Source organism: Engraulis encrasicolus, chromosome 1 (assembly GCF_034702125.1).
Source record: "Engraulis encrasicolus isolate BLACKSEA-1 chromosome 1, IST_EnEncr_1.0, whole genome shotgun sequence".
NCBI classification, from domain to species: domain Eukaryota; kingdom Metazoa; phylum Chordata; class Actinopteri; order Clupeiformes; family Engraulidae; genus Engraulis; species Engraulis encrasicolus.
In genome coordinates this window covers 35,171,110-35,199,048 of record NC_085857.1, presented here as the reverse complement: position 1 = coordinate 35,199,048, position 27,939 = coordinate 35,171,110, and the positions used below count along the sequence as shown (strand labels likewise).

Below are 27,939 nucleotides of genomic sequence, written 5' to 3'. Positions count from 1 at the left end.
TTGAAGTAGTGCCGCTTGAACACTTGCAAATGACAATGATGACATTTGCCTTCATATGTGGTGGGGGGTGGGGTGGGGAGGGATTCCATTTGACTTTTCAAGGAGAAATTAATTGATCTGCATTTTATCTGACAGTGAGATCATTTAAATAAAAGGCTAAAATTGTCGTTTTGTCTGTCATGGGGTTTTTTTTGTGTGTGACTGTGATACACTAAGAATGCTTTGCAAACAGCACAATAACAAGCATCTGGGAGATTCCTATATTTATTTATTTCAAATGCAGATACACAGATTAGGATTGCAAAACAAGTACATTCACGTTTACAATTACATTCAACCATTTAAATAGAAAAGAATAATACATTACATTAATTAAAAAAGATCACTTTGAGTTGACTTTGGGTTATTGTAGATTGCCTAAGCACCCAAGGTGATCAAAGGGTGTAAAAACTACACCATCATCACCATTTTCAAAAAATGGTTTTGATCTAAAAACAATGTTTCCAAAAGCATTTCAGCTCTTCCTCAACTTATCAACAGGGAGAATCTTAAAGTCACTTTGCAGCTCCCAAAAAAAGCAAGTGTGCAAAAACAGTGTGCCGTTTTCTGCAGTATCAGACGCACGGAAAGAAGATTCCACTTTTGGCCTGTTTACAGTAGATCGGCCAACGAGGAACAGTAGAGTGTGTGTTGCTTGCTAGTGACATGAAGGCATGTAGCCTACGGTAAGCAAAAACAGCCTAGTGGTTACAAGGTTTACAGTGTTTGTGCGCCTCTGCACATGTTAGCGCGTCTGCAGACATCCTCTGCAGTCTTTGAAGCTGAAAGAGCAAAGGGCCTACTACTAGGCACCTCCACCAAGACTGTACATGGGCTATTCAACTGTTTTTTAGTTTCCCTTGCACCCGTTTGCACCAAGTAAGCCCCTCTGTAGTTTGCATACATCCTCTAGCGCCCTTTGAAGCCGGAGATGCACCGCAGGTGGTCTCAGCTGAGCAGGAGATGTTTCACTGCAAGGAGTCGTGCTGCAGTGTTTTTGCGTCGACCGTCGAGGCCCCCGGCCAGAACCTCTCCGAAAAAGTGGTATGTGTGTAAGCAGGTGCGCCATCTACTGTACTGGTCATGACTGCGGTACCTCTGTGACGATGCTCCTCATTGTGGCCAAGAAAGTCTATTGAAGATTTAACTGTACAGCTGCGTCACCAGCAGTTCATCCTAGGTCATGCAGTGTATAGCAGTCCTTGCGCTCCCAATTTTGTTCTTGATCAGCCGTGATGTTGGAAACACATGTGTTAGTAGGTGCTTTCGCCCAGTGGCACCAGAAATTGGACTTCAAATGCATAATCAGTTCGTCCAGTCATGTCTCTAGTAAGCCATCGCAGTGCTCTGCAATCTTGTGATACTGCAAGTTTGGCTGTCTATGTCAGTGTTTCCCAACCTTTTTTGACTCGCGTACCCCCTAAGCCTTTTTGTTGTAACATGAGTACCCCCTATCTCATGCTCTCTATATTCCTTTATCCCAGTATGACTATACTCTATTCAATTGTCATTATCACATTTTTTCCGCGTACCCCCTGAGGTGTGCCCGCGTACCCCTAGTGGTACACGTACCCCTGGTTGGGAAACACTGGTCTATGTGCTGTCCCAGGTCCACTGGAAAATGGGCATTAAACGCATCATCAGTTTGGCCCAATCATGTCCCTTCCCAATCCCAACTGTACAGTAGGGGTGCAGACAGTGGTATGACGGCACTTCCATCTGTTTGGTATGGTTGCAGAGGTCTGCAGTCTTGTTGTGATACTGCAGGTTGGCCACAGGGGGGCGCTTATGCCTGCGAAGCAGTGGTCTGCAGTCTTGTTGTGATACTGCAGGTTGGCCACAGGGGGCGCTTATGCCTGCGAAGCAGCAGCACTGATGACGATGTTCTGGATGAGCTGTAGGGAGAAACTGCATTGCTGCAGAGGGTCGTACTCTGCAAAGACGTGACACATGTTCTCCGAGCCAGCCTCCACGCCTTTGGCGATGATGCCAAACATCCTGAAGAGGAGGGAGACAAGAGCAAGACCATGTTTTAGAGAAGGTATCAAGTCAATTCAAGTCAAGTCGTTTTTATTGTCAATTTCGTTACATTACACTGGTCATACAAAGAATTTAAATTGTGTTTCTTACTTTCCCATGCAGACATAGACATACTTTAGGTATGGACATAGACAGTAGTACATATACACACCGGTAGGCCTACGTATATTTAGTTTAAATTCTCACCTGGCTGATTTGCAGCTCTTCTGCCAACTACGGTAGGACATAATAAAACAAAATGTTAAACACCACCATCCAGTCACTGCACACATTTATAACATGTAAAGCTATTCACAGGCTCTTCAGAAGTTAGACACATTTCTAAAAGTTGTTAACATTCACAAATATCATTAAATAGGAGGTTGCAAAATAGTTAGCATTGGGCTGACACTTTTTATCTATATCAACTCATGTCTACTACTAATGCACAGCTTTGGTTACAGTCCCTGAGGTCAATTGCCTTATTGAAGGTCACTTTCAAAATGGGATTCAAACCTAAAACCCTCCTATTCCAAAACCAACCAACATGCAGTGTTCATTCAACACTTGGAGAGTACTTTGGGAAGCAAATACAATCTAGAAGATGCTAAATTGACCCTCTATGAGTTGAATTAATTCTCTTTTTTTACTGTGCATTAGGCCACTGCCACTTATTAACATTTATTGATAGAAATGGAGAGATAATTTAACCTCCGCAGTACTTGTGTCTTCCATAAATTGAAGCAATATGTGAAGTGAAGTGAAAGCCCAATTGGGAAACTCCAACTCCCATTGTGACAGAGCACTCCACACTGCACACAATGAAATTGCATTCATGCCTCACCCGTGCAAGGGGGCAGCCCTCAATGACGCCCCAAGGGAGCAGTGCGGTGGGATGGTACCATGCTCAAGGTACCTCAGTCATGGAGGAGGATGGGGGAGAGCACTGGTTAATGACTCACCCCACTAACCTGGCGGGACGGGAGTCGAACCGGCAACCTTTGGGCTACAAGTCTGACGCTCTAACCACTCACCCATGACTTCCTGTTATGAAATGACGTTTCCGAACATATGGTGGATATGTGTTTCCTACTGTTACAGTAATTGTGCATTAATGTGCTCTTGGAAGTAGTATCCAGTCCCGGAAACTCGTATATAAACATTTTCAATGAGTTTTCCAATGGAAAATACCACTTGGGTAGCATTCATGTGTGCTCCCCATATCGGCGTTTGATGTTTACCATAATTCCAAGAGCACATGAATGCACGGCAAGTGGCAGTCATAGAGCCACTGCAGTTTCTATTGTACTACTGAGGTGAAGTTGCTCACCTTCTGCCCTCGGGGTCCTCGCCACCATAGCTCAGCAGGTGTACGGGGAAGTGGCGTCTGAAGAAGAGCCTGATGAAAAAGAAGATTGTGTTCAATTCCCATTCTAATTCATTGCCATGAAAATGAACAAACTATGAGTTCTAGCGAGTGAGGCGCATCACAAACTGCTAAACAAATTGCACCATTCATTACAGTATACAAATAGGCTTTCGTCGGAAGGAGAGCCCCAAAGATATTGTTCAATGCCTATTTCTACCATGAAGAAACCTTGCCTAGTTACCATCAGACCTAATCACAAGTGAGATTTTCAGATTGGAACGATTGTGTAGAACTAAAGACCGCATGGGAGTTCCCAGGCTATACCATCCATGATCTTACAGCATAAGCTGTACTAAAGGAGTTAAAAATGCCAATCAAATTACACCCTTCATGACAGCACTTCTGGAAATATACTGTACTATAGTGTTATACATTTCAAGCTGACTTTTTCCTGGTTTGAAGGTGTTCCCATATGTTTGTTCCCGTCTTTGGGGTGACTCACTTTCTCTGGACGTCGGTCAGGGTCACCCCCTTTGGGGACACCTTAAGGTTGACGACGGTGGGCGTGATGATGGGGTCTGGGCTGGCCTCCTTCTCGAAGGCCACCGACACGGCCTTCTGGACTGCACACGGCCCCGTCAGCATCTCCGTGGGAACGGCACACAGGTACAGGAAGTTACACGCTGCATGGGGGGGGCAAGAAGGAAGAAGGTGACGCTTAATGGTTACACTTCATTCTCCCTGTAACTTTTTTTTTTCAAACATTTCTTTATTAAGTATTTTAATATATCCAACATCACAAACACACACACACACCCCAAACCCAAGGCACACACCCAAAAAAACAAAAATATACACAATAATAGAAAGCACAAACCGAAAGCAAACAAAAAACAGAATAACCATCATCATCCCAACAATCAAAAAACCACCTAGAGTACCGCAAAAAAATTCCCATCTAAACTCCCACAGTATCCCAGCCCTCTACTTCAATATAATTACCCCTAAGGAAATCATAAAACATGTACCAAACATTCCAAAACAAAGTCTAATCCCCCCTTTAAAGTATAACTAATTCTCTCAAAAGCAAAATAAAAACAAATTCCCTTTAGCCATTGCCCTGTAACACAATTAAATACTGTATAATTAAATAATATTACATGGTGATGAATGTACATACAGCACACAAAAAAGAAAATATATGTAAAGTGTCACAGCTTCAGGGCCTCTTATAAACATTATAGTAGTAAGACTATAGTCTTAGTCATAGTCTCAGTCTTTGCCATAGTCTTATTCACTTATTACACTGACTTATTTCATCTTACAGTAAGGAGCCTTAGTCTTACCGGTCTTTTGAGGGTCTTCCGTGGGGGATGTGGTCGGGGATGACTCGTTGCTTTTCCTACCATCTGAACAGACAAAAAAAAAAAACACTTACGTTATATCACATTTTTTGTTACATGATTGTCATTTTGACTTTGTTGGCTATGTTGACAACAGCAAGCCATTCAGTATGGAACAGCAGTCTACATTAGGCTTACTGATGAGTCTATATAAATATGAATATGAATATTACAAATATGAATACGAATACCAATACACATACTCTAATGTCGTTGGTTTCACCACATACAGAAAAAAAACATTTCAGCATTCAACATTTAAACATTCAATATGTATTTGAACATTCTGTGTATTAGGATATGCAAGAGCTCTAGGCCACTGTGAGATGACTTTCTTGTCCTGTCAATCATTGTTAACTTTCCATAGCAAGGTTTGCTGAAGACTAGCGGAATATACAGTATATTGTTTCACATTAAGCGTAATAAATAATGAGCACCAAAAAAAGTAAACAAAGCACAAATCATCCGTCATTACCTTGAGAGTGGATGACCAGCTTGCAGGGCAGGGCGTAGGGTGATATCGTGTGCTGATAGACGAGAGCAGACAGGCTTCCTGTTATGGGAAAAGAAGACATTACTAAATTAATATTAACTTAATATAATAATTATTATTACTTATTATACTTTTATGAGCGTACACACACACACATCTTCCGATTACTTGCACACCTATCACAAATGCCCCTGCCATGCCTCTCTACAAGGGTGTACATTCAAGTGGGTTATATCAAATTAATCAGGAGAAATCAGGCTTTCAGACAGATAGTGACATCTTGACATTTGACCATTTGACCACTTGAGCAGTGGCCTGGACCCTGTCAAACTTTTTTTTTACTCGGGAGCGGAATTTTGTGTGCCCTATAAAGGGTTAACATATGTATGTTTAAGCCAGTCATTATCTTCCTGGTGATATGTCATCATTCTGTCCAGACATGGCTCATTGTCTCAGACAGTGGGTGACGTGAACGGTGGTGGGGAGGACGGCTCTACTACAGTCTGATCTGCATTGACCTCACAAGGTCGTACGTACATACGTAGAGCGGGCTTGCCTTGTGCAATAACCTTGTCTGCTGCTATACAGTTTCCTGTGAGGTGTTCCATTCTGACGCTCGCATACTTGAGCAAACAACGTGCCTAAACCTGTGAAACAGCCCACTCAACCTAATCACTCTTACTAGTGCCTAAACGTAGGCCCTAAATATAAATATAAATATAAATGTAATAGTAGTGGTTTATCTAAACCTAAACGATTATGATTGTGGTTGTGATTATGGTTAAGATTATGATGATTGATTGATTGATAGATTATTATTATTATTATTATTACAATTATTATTATTATTATGTTATTTTTGTTGTTGTTGTTGTTGTTGTTGTTGTTGCTGCTGGTGTTGTTGCTGTTGTTATGATTGCTGTTGTTGTTATTACTGTTTTAGTAGTAGTAGTAGTAATAGTAGAAGTAGTGGTAGTATTGTTGTTGCTGTAGTTGTTGCTGTTGAATTTCCTTGGGGATTCATATAAGCAAAGATTCTTTTAATTCACACACAACATATACAGTATGTATGATATCTAATGGACACTAATGATATTCGTATTACCATTATTATGCTACTATGGCTATACAATAATAGATCTACGAATTGGTCTTTACTTACAGTACTAGCACCGCAAGAAGCATGTGGCATCCTGATGAAGTTAACACTTCATTTGAGGGGCGACTTCACATTTTATTAAGTCCTCCAAGGGCTGACTATGAACACAAACCAGAATTTCCCCCTGCACTTTAGGCCAATATTGAAGGCAGCCACCTTTACAACAAACCCCACCTTAACTAGGTCCCCTGATCATGTAACTTAATTGAATTGCAATTGCAATTTCTAATATTTCTTTACAAAACGTGCCATATTTCATGTGAAACGGCATAACATAAAAATTACGTCGAGGCCGGATACGACAGACTCGCAGGCCATTTAACAAAGGTTCCCCACCCCTGCACTTCAGCCATATCAAACCATATATAGTCATGCTGACGGCACATGGACAGGCCCAGAGTGAAGGTGAGTGATGTCTGACATCCTGTTTATGACCAGGTGAAACACACTCACAAAGGTGTGGGCACACACACGCACGCACACACACACACACACACACACACACACACACACACACACACACACACACACACACACACACACACACACACACACACACACACACACACACACACACGCACACACACACACACACACACACACACACACACACACAAAGGTGTGGGTGAATGTGGACACACACACACACACACACACACACACACACACACACACACACACACACACACACACACACACACACACACACACACACGTGCACACACACGCACACACCTTCATGACTACTGATCAAGATTATGTAACTGAAAGTGATAGGTTTTACTCCACCTTTTACTGGGTCATGTCGTCATGAGTGACTAAGTCTATTACTCTCACAAGTATGTAGATAAGAGATGAATGATATGGACTCTTAAAACTAGGGTGTGGGAAGTGTGTGTGTGTGTGTGTCTGTGTGTGTCTGTGTGTGTGTGTGTGTGTGTGTGTGTGTGTGTGTGTGTGTGTGTGTGTGTGTGTGTGTGTGTGTGTGTGTGTGTGTGTGTGTGTGTGTGTGTGTGTGTGTGTGTGTGTGTGTGTGTGTGTGTGTGTGTGTGTGTGTGTGTGTGTGTGTGTGTGTGTGTGTGTGTGTGTATGTTCATGAGTGATGAGTGTCTGTATGACTGTGTCCTTTTGCTACATTCATGTGCATCAAGGTGTTGACACACTGACTGCTATCACTTTTACTTAGAAGTTCACGTGTCAGGATAACTTTCACAAACGATTCTTAAGTAACCTGATCACCATGACGTGGTGTACTATGGGAACATTAGAACTTCAGGGAGTGTTGAGATTGTATAGCTAATGCTCTTTGTTAGTTACTGTAAAGGTGCACAGTGTAGGATGGTGGCCAGAGTAGGTATTGCAACTATGCGGCTGACTGACACTGTGCTGTCTACTGCCAAATTTGATCTTTTCATGAATCAATAAATAATGAACTAAAATAATGAACTAAAATAATGAACTAAAATAATGAAATAATATTTACTAGCATGACCAAAGGGCTATGCTGTCATGGACCCAGGGATATAGGGGGCCCAGAATTCGTATTACCATTATTATGCTACTATGGCTATACAATAATAGATCTACGAATTGGTCTTTACTTACAGTACTAGCACCGCAAGAAGCATGTGGCATCCTGATGAAGTTAACACTTCATTTGAGGGGCGACTTCACATTTTATTAAGTCCTCCAAGGGCTGACTATGAACACAAACCAGAATTTCCCCCTGCACTTTAGGCCAATATTAAAGGTGGCCACCTTTACAACAAACCCCACCTTAACTAGGTCCCCTGATCATGTAACTTAATTGAATTGCAATTGCAATTTCTAATATTTCTTTACAAAACGTGCCATATTTCATGTGAAACGGCATAACATAAAAATTACGTCGAGGCCGGATATGACAGACTCGCAGGCCGTTTAACAAAGGTTCCCCACCCCTGCACTTCAGCCATATCAAACCATATATAGGCATGCTGACGGCACATGGACAGGCCCAGGTTGAAGCTGAGTGATGTCTGACATCCTGTTTATGACCAGGTGAAACACACTCACAAAGGTGTGGGCACACACGCACGCACACACACACACGCACACACACACGCACACACACACACACAAAGGTGTGAGTGAATGTGGACACACACACACACACACACACACACACACACACACACACACACACACACACACACACACACACACACACACACACACACATACACACACACACACACACACACACACACACACACACACACACACACACACACACACACACACACACACACACACGTGCGCACACACTCACACACCTTCATGACTACTGATCAAGATTATGTAACTGAAAGTGATTAGGTTTTACTCCACCTTTTACTGGGTCATGTCGTCATGAGTGACTAAGTCTATTACTCTCACAAGTATGTAGATAAGAGATGAATGATATGGACTCTTAAAACTAGGGTGTGGGAAGTGTGTGTGTGTGTGTGTGTGTGTGTGTGTGTGTGTGTGTGTGTGTGTGTGTGTGTGTGTGTATGTGTGTGTGTGTGTGTGTGTGTGTGTGGTGTGTGTGTGTGTGTGTGTGTGTGTGTGTGTGTGTGTGTATGTGTGTGTGTGTGTGTGTGTGTGTGTGTGTGTGTGTGTGTGTGTGTGTGTGTGTGTGTGTGTGTGTGTGTGTGTGTGTGTGCGCGCGCGCGCGCGTGTGTGTGTGTGTTTGTGTGTGTGTGTGTGTGTGTGTATGTTCATGAGTGATGAGTGTCTGTATGACTGTGTCCTTTTGCTACATTCATGTGCATCAAGGTGTTGAAACACTGACTGCTATCACTTTTACTTAGAAGTTCACGTGTCAGAATAACTTTCACAAACGATTCTTAAGTAACCTGATCACCATGACGTGGTTTACTATGGGAACATTAGAACTTCAGGGAGTGTTGAGATTGTATAGCCCACTGTTTCTCAAACTTTTCCTGCCATTCCCCCCTTCAGAGGAAGGGTATCTGGCTGCGCCCCCCTGCAAGCAAAATGGTTACGAAAATACAAATAAATAGGCCTTAGTAAAGTTGATTAAAACCTAATATACACGTATACAGCCTACCTATGATGTTCTCTAAATGTTAGTAAATAAATTAATGAATGTAAAGTGAATGTGTTGACTTAATGGCAAAGCAGAATGACTTCACGCGACCCCCTCCAATACCTCCGCGTCCCCCTAGGGGGGCTTCCGCCCCACTTTGAGAAACACTGGTATAGCCAATGCTCTTTGTTAGTTACAGTGTAGGATGGTGGCCAGAGTAGGTATTGCAACTATGCAGCTGACTGACACTGTGCTGTCTACTGCCAAATTTGATCTTTCCATGAATCAATAAATAATGAACTAAAATAATGAACTAAAATAATGAACTAATATTTACTAGCATGACCAAAGGGCTATGCTGTCATGGACCCAGGGATAGAGGGGGCCCAGAATTGGGTCCCCATTACATCGTATGTATTCGTTAGGGGGCCTTTTCAGATGACTTTGTCCTGGGCCCAGCGAAAGCTGTCAGTGGCCCTGCACACACACGCGAGCAAACACACACACACACACACACAGACACACACAAACACACAAACACACACACACACACACACACACACACACACACACACACACACACACACACACACACACACACACACACACACACACACACACACACACACCATCATGGACACAAACACAAAGAAACAAAACCACATACCAAAGTAGGGCTCCTGTGATGATCCTTTGACACGCACACCCTTGGCAGACGACTCAATGAGAAAGTGTCTGATTGGCTCAGTGGAATCATCTGCCAATGAAAAAAAGACACAGGAAAACAAGGGAACCAATAAGAAAGTGTTTTGTTGGCTATGTGGAATCGTCTATCAGTACTGTACATGTCACATTTTAGCGGACCACCTCTTCTATTCCAAGTACAGTTCTGATCTAATCAATGAATTCTATTTTGATCAGTCGTATGAAAACTTCTATTCCGATTAAAAGTTATTCTTAGGGGTGGCATGGCTCAGTGGGCCGCAAATTCACCATACCATTACATCGGGGGTCATCTCCCAACCCTTCCCCATCACTCTCTCCCCACTCATATCCTGTCTCTAACTTATTACTGTCCAATCTTAGTAGCAAATATGTGAAATCCCCCCCCAATGCTTTCTTAAAGGGACACTGTGTGAGATTTTTAGTTGTTTATTTCCAGAATTCATGCTGCCAATTCACTAATGTTACCTTTTTCATGAATACTTACCACCAGCATCAAATTCTAAGTATTCATTATGACTGGAAAAATTGCACTTTTCATACATGAAAAGGGGGATCTTCCCCATGGTCCGCCATTTTGAATTTCCAAAAATAGCCATTTTCAGCTGCTAAAATGACTGTACTTGGACCATACTAGAAAATATTTGTTTATTACTTAGAAAACTTTCATGTAAAGATCAAATATGGCAATAGGCAGCCCAGTTTCAATGAGCAGCATAGTTGCAGTACCTTTTTTGTCCATTTCCTGCACAGTGTCCCTTTAAGTAGTCTAATCTAATTTTTGGATGAGAAGTAGCCATTGATAAATAAATACAGAGGGACAGAGAAACAAAAGGAATGGCCCACAGCTCAAAAAGCTCTTCTCAGATTCTCTTTCAACTCAGGGGTGCATTTCTCGAAACCATAGTCGCTAACTACATTAGCTACTTTGCTGTTTGCAATGCAATTTCCCATTGACAACTACCCAAGTTGCTAACTGGCTTACAACTATGCTTTCGAGACACGCACCCCAGAAATCTTTGTTGGCACTGTAGGTGCCTTTATTCTCCAGGTAACCTCACTGCAAAGGAATGTGAATCAATGAATGTCCCCAGTGGCCCTGTATAATGTGACACTATCGTACTGTGCATTGTGAAGCAGAAATGCGTAGGTATTACACTGTAAAGAGGATCATGAGAGAATGTATCTTTGCCACGTGAAAACTTGAGAACTGGGGGTTAAAGCTTACCACCAAGCACACAGAGTGAAAGTGGCAAAAAAAATCATGGAAACAACAGAAGTCTGTTCTGTGCCCTCCACAAACTATAACCACTTCTTCCTTTTGCAGGCATTCACTTTTTTGGTTGCATTCACATTTTACTGCACAGTCTGTGTGTGTGAGTGTGTGTGTGTGTGTGTGTGTGTGTGTGTGTGTGTGTGTGTGTGTGTGTGTGTGTGTGTGTGTGTGTGTGTGTGTGTGTGTGTGTGTGTGTGTGTGTGTGTGTGTGTGTGTGTGTGTGTGTGTGTGTGTGCGTGCGCGCGCACGTGTCGACTATTGTCAATGTCAATGTCTTTTTTTGTTTGTTTAACTGCACATATGAGACTGGCCAAATGCAATTCCAAACTTCTGTGCTAACACGGTTAGCCTACATACAGTACATTTTTGACAATAAAGTACACTGGATTTGACTTGACTTAGCATATCTGTTCTGTGCCCTCCACTACACTACTGTATAACCAGAGACTATTATGAGAGAGAACCAGAACTAAAAGAATCTTTGCTATAACCACTTCTTGTTTTTGCATTCACTTAGCGTATCAGTTCCTCAATATCTAGTCAAACGAAATTCGTGAGGAAGATGAATTACAGTATCTTCCTTCCTTTTGTATTCTGTACCTCGAGCAATTGAGAGAGAGAGAGAGAGAGAGAGAGAGAGAGAGAGAGAGAGAGAGAGAGAGAGAGAGAGAGAGAGAGAGAGAGAGAGAGAGAGAGAGAGAGAGACATTTCAAACCCAATCAACCTTTTTGCTTGTAAACAATGTTCAGTCAATGTGCAGGGAAAGTTTACCTGTGACAGACCATTAAAAACCATGACAGTCAGTGAAAACTGGAACAGGTTGCACACACACACACACACAAGCACACGCACACACACACACACACACACACACACACACACACACACACACACACACACACATGCACACACACGCGCACACACACATGTAGTACCTGGCTTAGAGATGGAGGCAGGGTTGATGAAGGCTGCTGGGTGGACCCTCATCGCCAGGCCAAAGCAGCCTCTGTACGACGTGCTGTCCCTCACCACAAAGGAACCGGCATCCTGGTCTTTCAGAAGAGCCTCGGCTGCAATCAGATCAAGGGGACATAGTCGTTAATAGTAATTCATTCGCTTGTAGTTGGGTAGAAGTGGTTACTCATCTTGGAGTAGATATTGACCAGACATCAAGGTATTTCAGAAGAGGCTCTGCTGTGGTCTAGTCCAGCAGGAGACATACCCTGTCTCTCAGATGGCGCACTTGAACACTGAGGTACTACCTTTCAATGCGTAGGACGCTGTGAATACTATGCACTAACCATCAGTGCACTGACACAAGTGTTCGATATGAGACACAGCACAGGGATAGTCATTAGTAATTAGCTTGCGACTAGGCATTACTAATTAGCTAACAGCCATCCTGGTCTTTCAGAGGAGCTTCAGCTGTGATTAGCACAAGGAAACAGACACCAAGCAGTAGTACATAACAGTAACAGATTGTTAGCTGCAAGTGGTGTTAAGTAGCTAGTTAGTTCACTTGGGGTTACTGATTAGTTACCTTGTTATGGGCAGTATGTTATGTTGTGGGCATTATACTGAGGCTTTAGATCACCACGGCCCATTAGTAAGGTACTAGTATGGGCCATACAGACATCCTTCCTATACATTACAGTAGGCCTAATGACAATACAAAAAGTGAAAGCGAAAAAAAGTGAAAGCCCATTGGGAAACTCCAACTTCCATTGTCATTGTGACACAGCACTCCACATCACACAAGTGAACACTGCACACAACGAAATTGCATTTTATGCCTCACCCGTGCAAGGGGGCAGCCCTCAGTGGCACCCCATGGGGAGCAGTGCGGTGGGACGGTACCATGCTCAGGGTACCTCAGTCATGGAGGAGGATGGGGGAGAGCACTGGTTGATTACTCCCCCCACCAACCTGGCGGGTCGGGAGTCGAACCGGCAACCTCTGGGATGCAAGTCTGACGCCCTAACCGCTCACCCATGACTGCCCTACAACTAATACAACCGGCCACATCTGACAACAGCATATTATAATACAACCGACCACAATGAACAGCATATTTTGTGTGGTTGCTCTCTGAGTTAAGCAAGTTGAATGTACGGAATTGACCTGTTTGTTTCACAGAAGCTATGTAGCCTATCGTACAAGAAACAGCATAAAAGTTGAATTGAGGCCTCACTCTCTTTGCTTGTGTTATTGAGGATTCTACGTTCTAAAAGAATTATGTTCGGACGTGTCAGTGGCACATAATACTGCTAGAATCTCTGACCGTGTGCTGCACACACACACACCCACACAGCTGAGGGGTTATTTTGCTGAAAAATGTAGTACTCCCTCTGGGGGCTATTTGAGGTTTGGCGAGAATCTGTAGAGCTCACCTTCCTCTCGGGTGATCTGAGGCCGAAACCAGTACTGGGAGGTGTCCATGACGAATTTCATGTTGGGTTGGCTTCCTGAAGGAGGACACAGAAAATTATTGATTTAGATTTTTTCCCCCCCTACATACACATTCAGTTAATCATACTGGACAACAAAAAAAACACAAAACTATTTGAATATTACACATAAAGTCAAATTACAATTTCACATTGCATTGTACTTATTATCAACACCGGAGAAAACATTGGTTTTGGACCTTAACCATAACTTCTCCTGGTCCAAACATATACAAATTAAATAGGCCTGTCTCATAAAAAGACACATCCGAACTTCACACCGCATTCCACTTCTCATGGACAAAGGAGAAAACATTGGTTAATCAGAGTGGTCCACACATGTGCACAAATTCAATATTCCACAAAAAGACACAATACAATTTCACACCACATTCCACTCATCAAGGACGCAGGAAAAAACATTGGGTTTGAGCTTTATTCCAGCATTCAGTTAATTGCTATAGTGGCCAACATGTAAATAATATTCCATTAAAAAATAAAACTTCACACCGCGTTCCACTTATCAACTGTCAGCGCAGTGTAAATGCAAAATGTCTGGCTAGATTTATGGCTGTTGGATTTTAATATAAAGTGATGGAACAGCTTCCCCACAATGTCTCACACGAATGCAATACATTTCAACAAGTTAATGTAAACTACAGATGACAAGACACTGACTGCGGATCATTACTTGGATCCAAAGTGTTCGCCGCAAACACTCCGTGTTTGGCATTTCAACAATCCTATGCAAACAATATTAAGCTGTAGCCACGATCATGATCTGGAGTCAAAACGACACCACATAAAAACAGTGTTTTACATGTCAACAGCTTTTTGTAGCATGCGGGACCAATTGGTCCAGAAACTTTCCTGCAAACATAGAGCTCAGTGTACAGTGTAGGCCTACTGGTACTCCAACAAAAGTTTTTCAACTACATTAAGTGTGAAGCTGTGTTGACATAATGGATCTACGAAGAGGTCACCACAAGTACTATAATAAATGGGCAACATTTCGAGAAATATAGCCTAGCCGTAAACTGTTAGACCACAAACAGTGGTTCAGGTCCAACTTGGTGGTCTTAGCGCAGCATGAAAAGTAAACTCTAATGAATTTGATATAAACTATGCTTTAGATGTAAACTATATCTTATAACCATGAATCCTGCTCCAAATCAATAATGAAAAAAAAGATCGCAATTGATTTCATTGTATTATAGTTTATTTATAAGGTTCCTGTTGCATCAACAAAGTTTAACTGAGTATGTGACGTTATGGAACATGATGTACTTGCACTGTGCCTTGAGGTTAGAGTTAGGGATATTCATGTACAGCCGAAGTACATAATATCATTCACATGTTGATACATGTAAACACACTTAAATCGAAACCGTAACATTAAGTGTTACCAAAATAATTATGGGTGATTATGGGTAAAATGTGTGCTGTGGTGATATGTGCCTGTGTGTGTGCGTGTGTGTGTGTGTGTGTGTGTGTGTGTGTGTGTTTGTATGTGTGTGTGTGTGTGTGTGTGTGTGTGTGTGTGTGTGTGTGTGTGTGTGTGTGTGTGTGTGTGTGTGTGTGTGTGTGTGTGTGTGTGTGTGTGTGTGTGTGTGTATGTGATGTGGTGATATGTGGTGATACATGTATGCCTACGGGGATGCAGGTTCAAGTCCAACGTTCATTCCAAAGCCCTAACCCAATCTCCACTTCACCCTTAACTTCCACACTGTCCTATAAAAATGAAGGCCAGCAAAGCCTTTAACTACTTAATAAATAAATCATATTTCAAAAAACATAATTGATCAATAACGAAAAATCCAACAGAGAAACAGCCTCCTGTCAATAGGTAGGGTAATATTGCACGTTAATGCACGTAAATAGAGTAAAATGAAAATACGACCTACAGGTAATGCATTTTAAACCAAAATATTAACCCTACCTATCCTAGAAATCTAGACTCCCCTAGCGGCCGCAAATTGATATTGGGTTTAGCTCGCTAGGCTGCATCCTACCGTGAAATGGTCTCCTGTCAATAGGTTGGGTAATACTGCGCGTTACTGCATGTAAGTACATTAAAAATGAAACCATAACATATAGTGTTATCAAAATAATAACTATCCTACCTAAAGATGGCCTCCTCCTGTCGAAAGAGGTAGGCGAGGGCGACCGGGACCTCATGCTCTGGCTGTGGTGCCGACCCCTGGCCCTGATCAGCTCCTGTGGAGAAGAACACTGCGATGCGGATGGGGATGGAGACGGAGACGGAGAAAGCGAGGACACCACCACGCTGGCCTGTGGGGCCCCATTGATGAGGACGACGGGGATGTCGTTCAGGGAGCCCGAGGGGCTGGAGTTGAGATAAGGGGACAAGGGTACCCCCTGGATCTGCCTGCTGCTGCCGCCGTAGGCCTGCCTGTGCTGGGGGTGGAGGTGGGGGTGGGGGTGGCGGGACACGTCACCCAGGGAGCCAGACAGGCTGGGCGTCAGGCCCTCGGGGCTGCTGTCATTGTCATCGCTCAGGAGAGACTGGCAGCTGGAGGAGGGAGAGGTGGGGAGATGGGAAGGAGGGGAGGGGGGGCAGAGAGAGAGAGAGATGGAGAGAGAGAGAGAGAGAGAGAGAGAGAGAGAGAGATGGAGAGAGAGAGAGAGAGAGAGAGAGAGAGAGAGAGAGAGAGAGAGAGAGAAACAGGCAGGAAAAGTGGAAAAAGACAAGTATGAAACAGAGTGTATGATTGGTGTGTGAGAACAACAACGCATTTGAAAGAAATGCCAAGTGACTTCAAACAATAGTTTGAGTCAGCTGGGAACTGTACTTATACATTCTCACATGACAGACCAGGGGGATGCATTTCTCAAAAGCGTAGTTGTTGGCCATTTAGCAACTTGGGTAGATGTCAATGGGAAATTGCATTGCGAACAACAAAGTATTAAACATAGCTGGCAACAAGAGAAATGCACCCCTGTATTGTACCTTTGTCCGAGTTGAAAGTCCATTCGTTTTTCAACCTACTACTGTATGACTAATGGTATCAGTGTGCGCCAACCCCAGAGAAACACAATGAAGTCATTGCCAATGATGCCAATGTCACTAGCCAGCCCGGTATTCATACGGAGGGTTGACAATGCAGAACACTGACGGACGGCATGACGCAAGTCAAACCAACACGCCATCCATCTTTTCCAGTGTCACTTCTAACTCCCTTTAAAACAACACCACGCTTGCACCTCAAGCCAAGCGGTGAAGTGTAACAGCAATCCACTGATTGCCTATGTGCCACGTAGCAGTGATGACAATAACAGACTATTAAATCCTTCATATATCCTTTTCCCGCATAAAAAAACATTCATATCATGCATATGCTCATTCAAAAAGAAAAGATATATTTTCCTGTGAGATATTAAAAACCTTCACACAACAATTAATGTATTTTGTTGGTATGTCTTGGCACCTTCTTTCCACTTTTTATGCATGTTGACACTGACAACAGTAATCCGTCATGCATGACACTGGTACAGAGTTCACTCACAAGGAATCTCATGCCTGCCAGCTGCACTTTATGGAAGGTGTGACCCAGACATGATACAACTTGCTTTTTAATATTGTGTCAAACTATAATCGACAAACACAGGCCTAATTACATGTGGTGCCCATGAAGACACACCTTCTGTACTGTACTGTATGTCTTCCATCGCTCAACTTCCAATAGCGCCTAATTGTGAATTTCAACTTCTGTGGAAATGCAGCTTTGACAACTTCAATTAGTGCTGTGACAAGTGGGGCTGCACAATTAATAAAATAATCGAAAATCGTGATTAAATTGTGAAATCGAAGTCGTGATTTCAATCTTGATTTAATCGTGCCTAGTGACCTACCTTCGAGAGCATCCTTGAAGCCAGAACATACTGACAGACTGGTGTTTCTGGCCAGAAATCTGTCCAAGTTTCATGCTATTGCCTTTACATAATTATTACAACTCATTTTATTTTGCTCATCCCATATGTAATTCATTCTTGGTTATATTTCATCTTGTTATCACTTTCAAAAAATCAATAATAGTTATTATTAATCGTGATAACGATTTTGACCAAAATAATCGTGATTATGATTTTTTCCATAATCGTGCAGCCCTAGTGTCAAGTATAGGCCTACAGGCAGTGACGGTGCCTGTAAACTTGGGACAGTTCATGTCAGTACATCTAATCACTCAAAATCAGCACTCTCAACTTGACGAAGAGAGGGTCATCATATACACTATCAACATTTTATCGAGCAGAATTCGTGAAAAAGTATGTGAAGTGGCAGCAGGGATTCTGGTAAGAAAATGCTAAAAATATTGTTGCCCCCCCCACAGAGGCCAGTCCTCTTACCTGCCCAGGATGTCACCGGTGTACTACTCAGCGCACCTTTCATTTAATTAATTAAGCCCACCTGGCAAACTCCAACTCCAATTGTCATTGTGACACAGCACTCCGCAGCACACAAGTCTTCACGGCACACAACGAAATTGCATTTATGCCTCGCCCGTGCAAGAGGGCAGCCCCCAAAGGCACCCCAAAGGGAGCAGTGTGGTGGGACGGTACCATGCTCAGGGTACCTCAGTCATGGAGGAGGATGGGGAAGAGCACTGGTTAATTACTTTAAAACCCCCTTTCGGAGGCCAGTCCTCTTACCTGCCCAGGATGTAGCTGGTGTCGGAGCCCGGTGAGGTGGAGAGCAGCGATGTGGCACTGCCCCGCAGGGAGCTGCGGCTGACGAGGGACAGCGTGCCGGGGGACCCCGACACCTCCTGCTGGGTCTGCTGGGACGACGGCCTGGGCCCCCTGCGCAGACGCACGCCTCCTCCTCCTCCAACACCTCCTCCTCCTCCAACTGCAACCCCTCCACAGGGCAGCGGAGGCCTAGACGAGGAGCAAGAAGAGCTCTGGTCTGCAGAGAAGACGAGCGAGCCGTGGGGGCTGACAGAGCCGGGGTGCTGGGGGATGGCCACGGCCCTGGTGGTGGAGGTGGCGGTGGGTCTGCAGGTGGAGGTGGTGGGGGTGGTGGGGGTGATGCGGGCGATGGCGTGGGGGTAGCCGGGGGAGCATCCTCTGGACACCAGCACGCAGGAGTCTACCTCGTCCTCCTCCTCCTCCTCATCATCGTCATCGAGCACAGGCGAGTCTTCCCGAGAGGAGACTATGACAGGGATGAAGAAAAGGTCAAAGGTTAGAGTCAGTGCTTTAGTTACAACATGCTGTATATATATCACAGCCAATATTACTCTAATCTATTCTAAAACATATCTACATCTGACATATCATTCGAATTTACAATCAGCTTGTGTACACATATTCACTAGCCTACGTCCCCCCAGACTTCCTGTGAAGCAGCACAAAATTTCACAAGCAAGTCAGTCTGGCCGAGCTGGCTATCTCTGACCTCTGCAATTTCAAATCACTCTTGGAATGGGTGTGTGCCAATTAAAATTGATCATATCCCATAGCTAGATTGGTGTACTCTGTAAAGAATTTAAAGCCAATTAAACGTAAAAAGTTAAGTTGGTCTGCTGCCTTAAGTTTGTAAGTTAATTCAACTCGAGGCTTTCTGAAGTTGAGTTGACTTACTGTATAAGCTTAAGGCAGCAGGGCAACTTACCTTTTTATGCTTAACTGGCTGAAATGTTTTACAACGATAGGATTAAGGTGATGATGATGATGCATAGTTCTGTCACTGGCTCTTCCGACACCTACTCCTCTACTGTCTGGTCCACATCACTGTCCATTCATAACCATTCCCGCCAGGTTCGGCAGTCAGAGCTTAGAAGTCTTTAAATCTCCCTGGTTAGTCAGACAGCTGACAGTTTTGTCCTTATAAGTTATAAACGGTAGGCTGCTGTTGCTAAACCTAATAGCAGGGCCGCTGACAGCTTTTGCCAAGACCGGGACAAAGGCATCTGAAAGGCCTCCCCAGTCAATGCATGCAATGTTATGGGCTCGCAATTCTAGGTCCCCTGTCTCCCTGGGCCTGGGAAAACAGACCCCTTTGTCCCCCACCCTACATATCAGCAATGCTTCCCATCCCCCCCCCCCCCCCCCCCCCCCCAACACACACACACACACACACACACACACACACACAAGTGATCCCTCTCTTTCTCACATGTATAGTTCCGACAGCTGCATGTGACATTCTTTGTTGTGCACGCACGCACTTGTCCAAACCCACCCAAATGCAATGGTGCTTACTGGACCTGACGAGGCCTTCTATCGAAACACTTCAAAACAAACACGCACGCATTTGTACACACACACGCTTGTACACACACACGCTCGTACACACACACACACGCTCGTACACGCTTGTCTAAGCCCACCTACTCACCCACTCACCCACAATGCAACGGTGTTTACTTGACCTGACGAGGCCTCCTATCCAAACACTTCAAAACAAACAAAGGCACTCGATCCCCAGAGTTACTGGCAATGCACAGCACTGCTGACATGACAGCCATTCCAGTAAGCCTGGTCTGCCAGATCAGCCAGCCACTCAGTCATGTCTGGATTTGGCCCTGTTCAAACTTTCCAGTGACCTAGGTTGTCGAAATGGGCTGCCTTACTGCATGCTTTGTCGAAATGTGCCAATAGCCCGTTAACATTGTACCAGGGAAGCCAACAGGCCTATACTAGGGGTGTAAATCACAGCCTCCATGATGATACGATTTGATATCAATTCCCAGCGATTCGATTAATTTCGAAACTTAAGAATGCCCCACGATATAACAATAAACAAACTCTGCACTTTTAATATCTCAAATCCTGCCATAAGCTGGTTTGCATCATATTTGGAGCAAAGGGAGCAGAGGGTTAGGATAAACGCAGATCTGTCACAACCATTAGCCGCAAATCTGGGCATCCCGCAGGGCTCAATTTTGGGGCCTCTGCTCTTCAGTCTGTACATAAATGATCTGCCCACATGCTGCCGGGCATCCAACTGCCAAATGTATGCTGACGATACTGTAATTTATGCATCAGCCAAAACACCAAGCGCAGCAGCAGACATTTTGACTAAGGAGATGGAAGATGTATCCCGTTGGCTTAAGGACAACCATCTCACTCTGAACATCAAAAAGACAGTGTCTATGTGTTTTTCCATAAGAGGTAAAGCCTCCTGCTCTATCAAAATTGACCAGGACACAATAGACGAAGTTGAAGAATTTAAATTTTTAGGAATAATCTTAGACTCTCAGCTTAAGTTTAATAAACACATTAAGAAACTTACCACAACACTTCGAACAAACTTGAACTGTTTTAAAATGATAAGGCATCACATACCTGTCAAGGCAGCCTTACTGTTCTTTCATGCCATGATACTGTCCCACCTATCTTACTGTATTACTGTATGGAGCCAAGCCTCCCAGACATCAATCAAACCTATTTTATCATTATATAAACAGGCATTAAAGATACTGGACCAGAAACCAATAACGTGGCACCACTGCCTCATAGTAAAGAAATATAACCTCTTAAGCTTTGAGAATTTTATGAAGTTCTCTTTTCTTAAACTCATTTTTAAATGTGCAAACAATATTGCTCCTGTTGTACTGTGTCCATTTGTAACAAAAATAAGCTCAAGAAGAGCGGCCACCAGAGGAGCAGTGAATGGTAACTGCATTGCAGAGGTGCGCAAAACTTCTTTTGGTCAGTCTAGTTTCTCAGTTATTGGAACTCAAATGTGGAACAGTTTACCAACTGTAATAAAAATCCAAACAGAGTTTAAAACATTTAACAGACAACTGAAACACTGGCTGAAGGAAAACCAAAAATGTAATCATAACACACAATAGTTAACACACACACATGCACACACAGCATATATAGGTCACCATCATCATCTTGTTTTTTTCTTAATGCACAAGGCTTTTATATTATAGGCAGCATGTTTCAAGTTGGCTTATTATTGTCTTGTATACTGTATTGTACAATTGTACTTTTAGATGATTTATATGTATTATTAGAGTAGGTAGCCTGATCAGGGACTGAGGTTGCAAATTAGCTATCTAGCTATAAACCTTCCATGTATTCACATCTGCAAGTTGTGTCATGGCTTTGCCATGTCATGTTTGTAACAATGTGCACTGCATTGTCCCTGCCAAATAAACTACAAATAAATAAAAAAATATGATACAATACGATACGATTCGCTTCGATTCGATCATCGGCCATAGGATCAATGCATCGATACATCGATACATATAAATTATTATTTACGCCCCTAACTAACCATAACCCACTGATCCAGCAGCAGCTTTGTAGCTCAACTTGACGGGTAGGCCACATCGTCAGGCATCAAGAGTTTAAATGTGTGGGGCTTGTAGTGTAGGCTCACTCAAAGAGGGAAAAAAGCTCACAAATCAAAACCTGCAGTTGCTGAAGGTTTCCGTTGCAGGTTCACTCACGTTTATAACTTCATCCACCATCTATTCATGCACTGTGTGTTTGCAGTTGCGTGTGTCAGTGTTTGAACAAGGGAGGCAAAAGTTTGGAGACGGCCAACCTCCCGAATTGACAAAAGAGTTTGCCGAGGTTTTGTGATAGATGTGTGGTCAAAACTGAGGCCCTCAGCATGAACAGAATATGTGTTTTCAATTGTCATGGAAAGGGCAACCTTTCCCAATCATTGAAAGTCTATACCTTATACACATTCTTGAAATGAATACAGTCTTGAATAAAGTCATGAAAAGGGCAACCTTTATCAACCATAGGAAGTCTATAGGCCTACCTGAAAGTCATCATATAGTACAGTCTTAAAATGAAGTAACCATTTTTTCCCCAGTGGATAGGTTAAAGACAGAGAGAGAGAGAGAGAGAGAGAGAGAGAGAGAGAGAGAGAGAGAGAGAGAGAGAGAGAGAGAGAGAGAGAGAGAGAAACGGAGAGCGACAGAAACAGAGAGAGATATTGAAAGAAAAGTATAGCCCTCAGGCACAGGGAGTGCCTCGTCTTTGTCTGGCTGCCTGAGCCAAGGCGTTGCTAAAGCAGATCAATGACTGTTCTTTAGGACCGCAATGTAAAAAAAAAGCCACGTTGCGTACCTTTCCATGCCCTCAAGCCACTGGCAACAGATGCATGAAGACTGCGTACGTCGGTTACACATAGCAGGGTATTTTGATACATATTTTCTCCCTCTGTTTTCCAAAATAACTTTGTTCACACACCATACTTGAATGCGCTTAAACATGCTGTGGAGAGACACCATAACAATGCTAAGCCTGCATGTGGGCAGCAGTGTAGGGGGAAATAGAAAGCCATACAAGTATCTGTTTTTCTCAGTTTACGTGGAAAAACGAAACCAGAGTTTCGAGAAAGATTTGTCTTCAGAGGCGAAATCTCCATTTGTGTGTAAATCAAAGGCACAAATGAAGGGAAGAGTCTCAATGTTTAAAAAAATACCCATACGTAGCCTACTTGTAAACGGTTACGTGGCGCTATTCCGACATGTTGCTATTCCGACGTTAATGTCTATTGTTGGAATAACGACACGTTTTCCACCGTCCACCGCTATTCCTACATGCCGCTATTCCGACATCCCTAACCTTAACCCTAACCCTGGGGATGAAAAGTGTCGGAATAGCGCTATGTTGGAATAGCGCTATGTCGGAATAGCGATTGCCCCCCCCCCCCCCCCCCCTTGTAAACAGGGCCCAATTTTGATCAAATGTTTGGCACAGGTCCCGTACTCTAGATTTTTACAGAACAGCCTGTTGAACTCTGACGAGGCAGCAATTTACCTAATGGTGAGGAGGTGGTATTTGGATTAAATGATTTCATGTTCAAATCTCACCCTTACTAGTAGGACAACCGTATCTCTAACATTTCGTGAAGTTTTCACGAAAAAAAAATGGGGAAATAACTACAAACTACGTGGTGCATTCACGTTATTGCCTGTTTTCAGTAGGAAGCATGTGTGTCCCTATACCTCCTGCATCCATGGCTGAAGTTCTCATCTAACCTAAAATTGCTTAAGGGACTGTGCAGGCGTCAGTTAAGAGTAACACTCACAAGGGGAGGACGCAACAAAAAGAGACTGTTTTATTGTATCATGCTGGATAAGAATGTGTGCAGGTCTGCAAGTTTATGCAGCACTATTTGAAAAAAAAGGCCTCTAGTCATGCTGGCACCACACCCTTATCCCAGCCCAGCAGTCTGACGACTTAATAATTTTCATTAGGCCGACCCAGTTTTATATACACATAATCATCTGCTGTGAACTTTCGTTTGAGCAATTCGATGCTTGAAAGAACCTGCAGGATGTCTATCTGTTCGTTCCTTCATCCAGTTCCACTTCTACATATAGCAGTTGCACACAGATAGACTGTGCTAGCTTGCATTCACCCACCAGGGTTGCCAGATTGGGCGGTTACCCGACCAATTGGGCTACTTGAGATGGCCGTCTGTGGGTAAAAACGGGAAAAAAATGGCCATTTGGTGTTTTTTTTCTGCAGTTGTGTACCCATGGAGATCAATGCAATTTGTTGAAATTGGGCGGAATTTAGCACATTTTGGCGTTTTTTTGAGAAACGTTTGGGCGGGATTTGATCAGACACATCTGGCAACACTGTCACCCACATGTCAAAACAGCTCTGCATTTTAGAGGTGCGGCAGCCACAGTGCTTTGCTCGGCGAAGTTGCATAATGTTTTGTCTCCAAGCAGTAATAAAACAAATGGCAAACAAATTACAGCAGAAGACCCAAGAGCTTAGGGGAAACATATTTTATAAGACATAATAGCCATGAATGTCCACAGCGGGTTCCGTATCAGGGACGAATCATGGCTCCATGGGCCCCTGGGCCAGACAAACAAGACAGCCCCCCCTCTCCATGGATGTTGCTGGTTTACAAAATTCAGGGTTCCGGGTTTTAGATCAGATTTTAGAGAATCTATATTTTTGAGGGTTAAGGGGTTTGTATTCAGAGAAAATGTGAAAATGCTAAAACTGTGATTTTTTTTAAACACAGTATGAGAAAGGGGCCCGCTTGACTCTTGGGCCCCTGGGCCTGGGCCCAGTAGGCCCTTGCAGTAATCTGTCAATGGTCATAATTGCTTCCAGTGGTTCTCTCATTTGGTTCCCCATTGCGGTTGTGACTCTGTGCCAGAGTCTTAGTGCCTATCTATGTGTGACTGGCTCTGTGCATTGCCCATTGGGCATGCATTCAGGGACAAAGTGGGGTGTAGCTTCCAGATGTGTTTGTATGTGTGCCGAGAGTCACCTGTTCCACAGACCAGGGAAGCTGACAGGGGGGTAGCAAAGGGGTCAGTTGTCCCAGCCCAAGGAGAGAGGGGGGACCAAAAAATTGGGTTGTTACATTGCATTTATTGGATTGGGGTTATTTCAGATGACTTTGTCCTGGGCCTGGCAAAAAATGTCAGTGGCCCTGCCAAGGAGCATCATGAACTACAACTTCACTGCATCAGGTTTCCTGATAGTGCTCCAGTGCATCACTTGGGCTGCACACATACTCCACCACCTCCACCACCCTGCAATACTACCACACACCCTAAAACTATATACTCAGTAACAAGTGCATTGACAGCATAATAGCAACACTTTCTTATCCCTGCCATGTAGAATCATTGTTATAACCTTTTGTCACCAAAATGCTAATGATCAAGTCTGAATCCATTAATCTCGGATCTCTGTGAGCCATAGCAACGATGAAATGATGTAAGCAAATAGTGAATGGAACGGTACTGATACTATCTGCATGAAAGGTAACGAAGGCAGGGGGGTTAAAAAGATTGAATATACGTGAATCATATCACCAACCGACCACCTGTTCCTCGGGTGTCACAACTCTGAATCCCATCGCCCTTCATACCGACACAGTCTCATCCCAACACGTACATTTCTGACTACCATTGACTGCAATTTTTAATGTTGAGGACATACCTGCCACATCGCATGATCGCTATGTGGCCTAAATCTAAACTTTTCCCTAACCCCAAGTGTCAGTAAAGTTATGCTGCCACCTTTGAGGTGCACGTCACATTTTGACTCGAAGAGAGCATACCTCAGACGTCAAAAATTGCAGTTTTGGTCAAAGGTAGTCAGAAATTGACGAGTTTGGTATGTTACAGTGTAGCTCACACATACCTGTGTGCCTGCTATGAAACTGCCACGTCGCTTGTTGACTATGTGGCCTAAACCTAAACCTTTCCCTAACCCTAAGTGTCAGTAAAGTTATGCTGCCATAAGAGGATCCCATTGAGGTGCACGCCACATTTTGACTCATTTGACATGTGACTGTAATCAGAAATTGACGAGTTTGGTATGTTCATCCATACCTGTGTGCTGGCTGTGTGCTGTGGGGCTGCGGTGGCGCGTGGTGCTGATGGGCAGTGGCTCGAAGGTGGGGTCCAGCTCCAGGATCATCTGGTTGAGGTTGTCCAGGGAGATGTCCAGGTCCTCCTCAGCCTGGTCCAGACTCGGGCTCTGGGTCGCCCTGAGCGGCGGGTTCGGTATAGTCATCTTCGACATGTCTGTTGCCATAGGCATCACTTTGGTTCAAGGTGGCGGGGAAATCTGTTTGGAAAGTAAACAAAAATGATGGGACTTGATTGAATTCTTTGTGTTTTGGCCTTTGTATGTTTCTTTGCTTCCTTTCTTTTCAGCAGCAGGTTCGGTATGGTCATCTGTGACATGTCTCTTGCCATAGGCATCGCTTAGGTCCAAGGTGGTGGGAAAATCTGTACATAACTAACATAAAAGAAAGAAAGGGTTTCGATCTTTTGGGTCAGATTTATACATGAGATAAATGAATTAGTGTGTCTGGCAAGGGTCCATACATTACGGTAATAGGCGTGCGCAGATACTTTGTGAAAGTTGCTTTTTTGAAAGTTGAAGGTTTTTTCACTATGTACTGTGATCTATCTTGACATTATCATCTACAAATGCTTGGCCATCAAAAGTGTGTGATAATGACGCCCCGATATAATAGAAAGACTGTCGGAAGTTCCGCATGCCCCCCAAAATGTGTAAAAGGTGTACACGCCACTGATAACGCTCAGTATTCACTTTCTTCCAAGGCTATTTATGTACGGAGATTCGGGTACAGGATGTAGGTCCCGGGGGCAATGTGGGGTTAGTTGCCTTGATGATTTCAGCCATGGAAGGACATGTCTGGGCGCATGTTTGGGCTCGCCATATGGCATACATTTGCCTGGTGGACTCCATCATTTTGCCCTGGCCCTGCCCTCATCCCTATCTGTGCACGCCTATGAGTGTAATTTATGGACCCTTGCCAGACAGCTTTTATTGCTATATACTTTCATGAGCTTCTGATAAAGCTGTATCTGATACACCTCCCTACTGTATAGGTGAGAAAAGAGCAGTATCACTAGTGGCAATTATACAGTGAATTCCACAGTGTTAATTCAACACTCTCGGAGTACGAACAACCACATTGAGTGTTAATTTTTTTTTGTGGTGTACATTTTATGAGCAAATTAGGCAACATGTATGTTATTTATAATGTCTCTGTTGTGATAATGTTTTATCTGAGTTATCTGTATTGGCATGTCTGTTACCGCTGACTGACAATACCATGCAGACGAAGTGCCATGATGCAAGAGCTGATTTCGATAGCTGGAGGGCCATGACTCGCTACGAGCCAGAGGGTGTGGTGCCCCCACAGACATACACGCGCGCCCACACACACACACACACACACACACACACACACACACACACACACACACACACACACACACACACACACACACACACACACACACACACACACACACACTGTCGAGTAAGGAGAAACAGACACCCAGGGCAGGGCCCACAGTGTGAGTCATCCATCCACCCAGGGTGGTTGCCTTGGTGACAGCTCCAGTGTTTTCATCGAACAGCACAAAACTATCTAGTAATCAGCTCTTTGAGTGGACACACAGACTCAGC

At 43.7% G+C, this 27,939-nt stretch overlaps 1 protein-coding gene across 1 annotated transcript in view; it reads right to left on the bottom strand.

Annotated features, from left to right (window-relative positions):
- Positions 1-255: 255 nt before the first annotated feature.
- LOC134450721 (tensin-4-like) overlaps positions 256-27,939 on the bottom strand; it is a 29,937-nt gene continuing 2,253 nt past the window's right edge. The window contains exons 2-13 of the mRNA XM_063200671.1: positions 26,322-26,559; positions 18,673-19,177; positions 16,125-16,534; positions 13,945-14,019; positions 12,490-12,624; positions 10,223-10,312; positions 5,306-5,383; positions 4,774-4,836; positions 3,930-4,110; positions 3,389-3,457; positions 2,266-2,292; positions 256-2,037 (exon numbers count right to left, since the gene is read on the bottom strand). Coding sequence (XP_063056741.1) covers positions 1,890-2,037; positions 2,266-2,292; positions 3,389-3,457; positions 3,930-4,110; positions 4,774-4,836; positions 5,306-5,383; positions 10,223-10,312; positions 12,490-12,624; positions 13,945-14,019; positions 16,125-16,534; positions 18,673-19,177; positions 26,322-26,532 — 1,992 coding nt within the window. The 5' untranslated portion in view covers positions 26,533-26,559 and the 3' untranslated portion in view covers positions 256-1,889. The remainder of the gene's footprint in view (positions 2,038-2,265; positions 2,293-3,388; positions 3,458-3,929; positions 4,111-4,773; positions 4,837-5,305; positions 5,384-10,222; positions 10,313-12,489; positions 12,625-13,944; positions 14,020-16,124; positions 16,535-18,672; positions 19,178-26,321; positions 26,560-27,939) is intronic.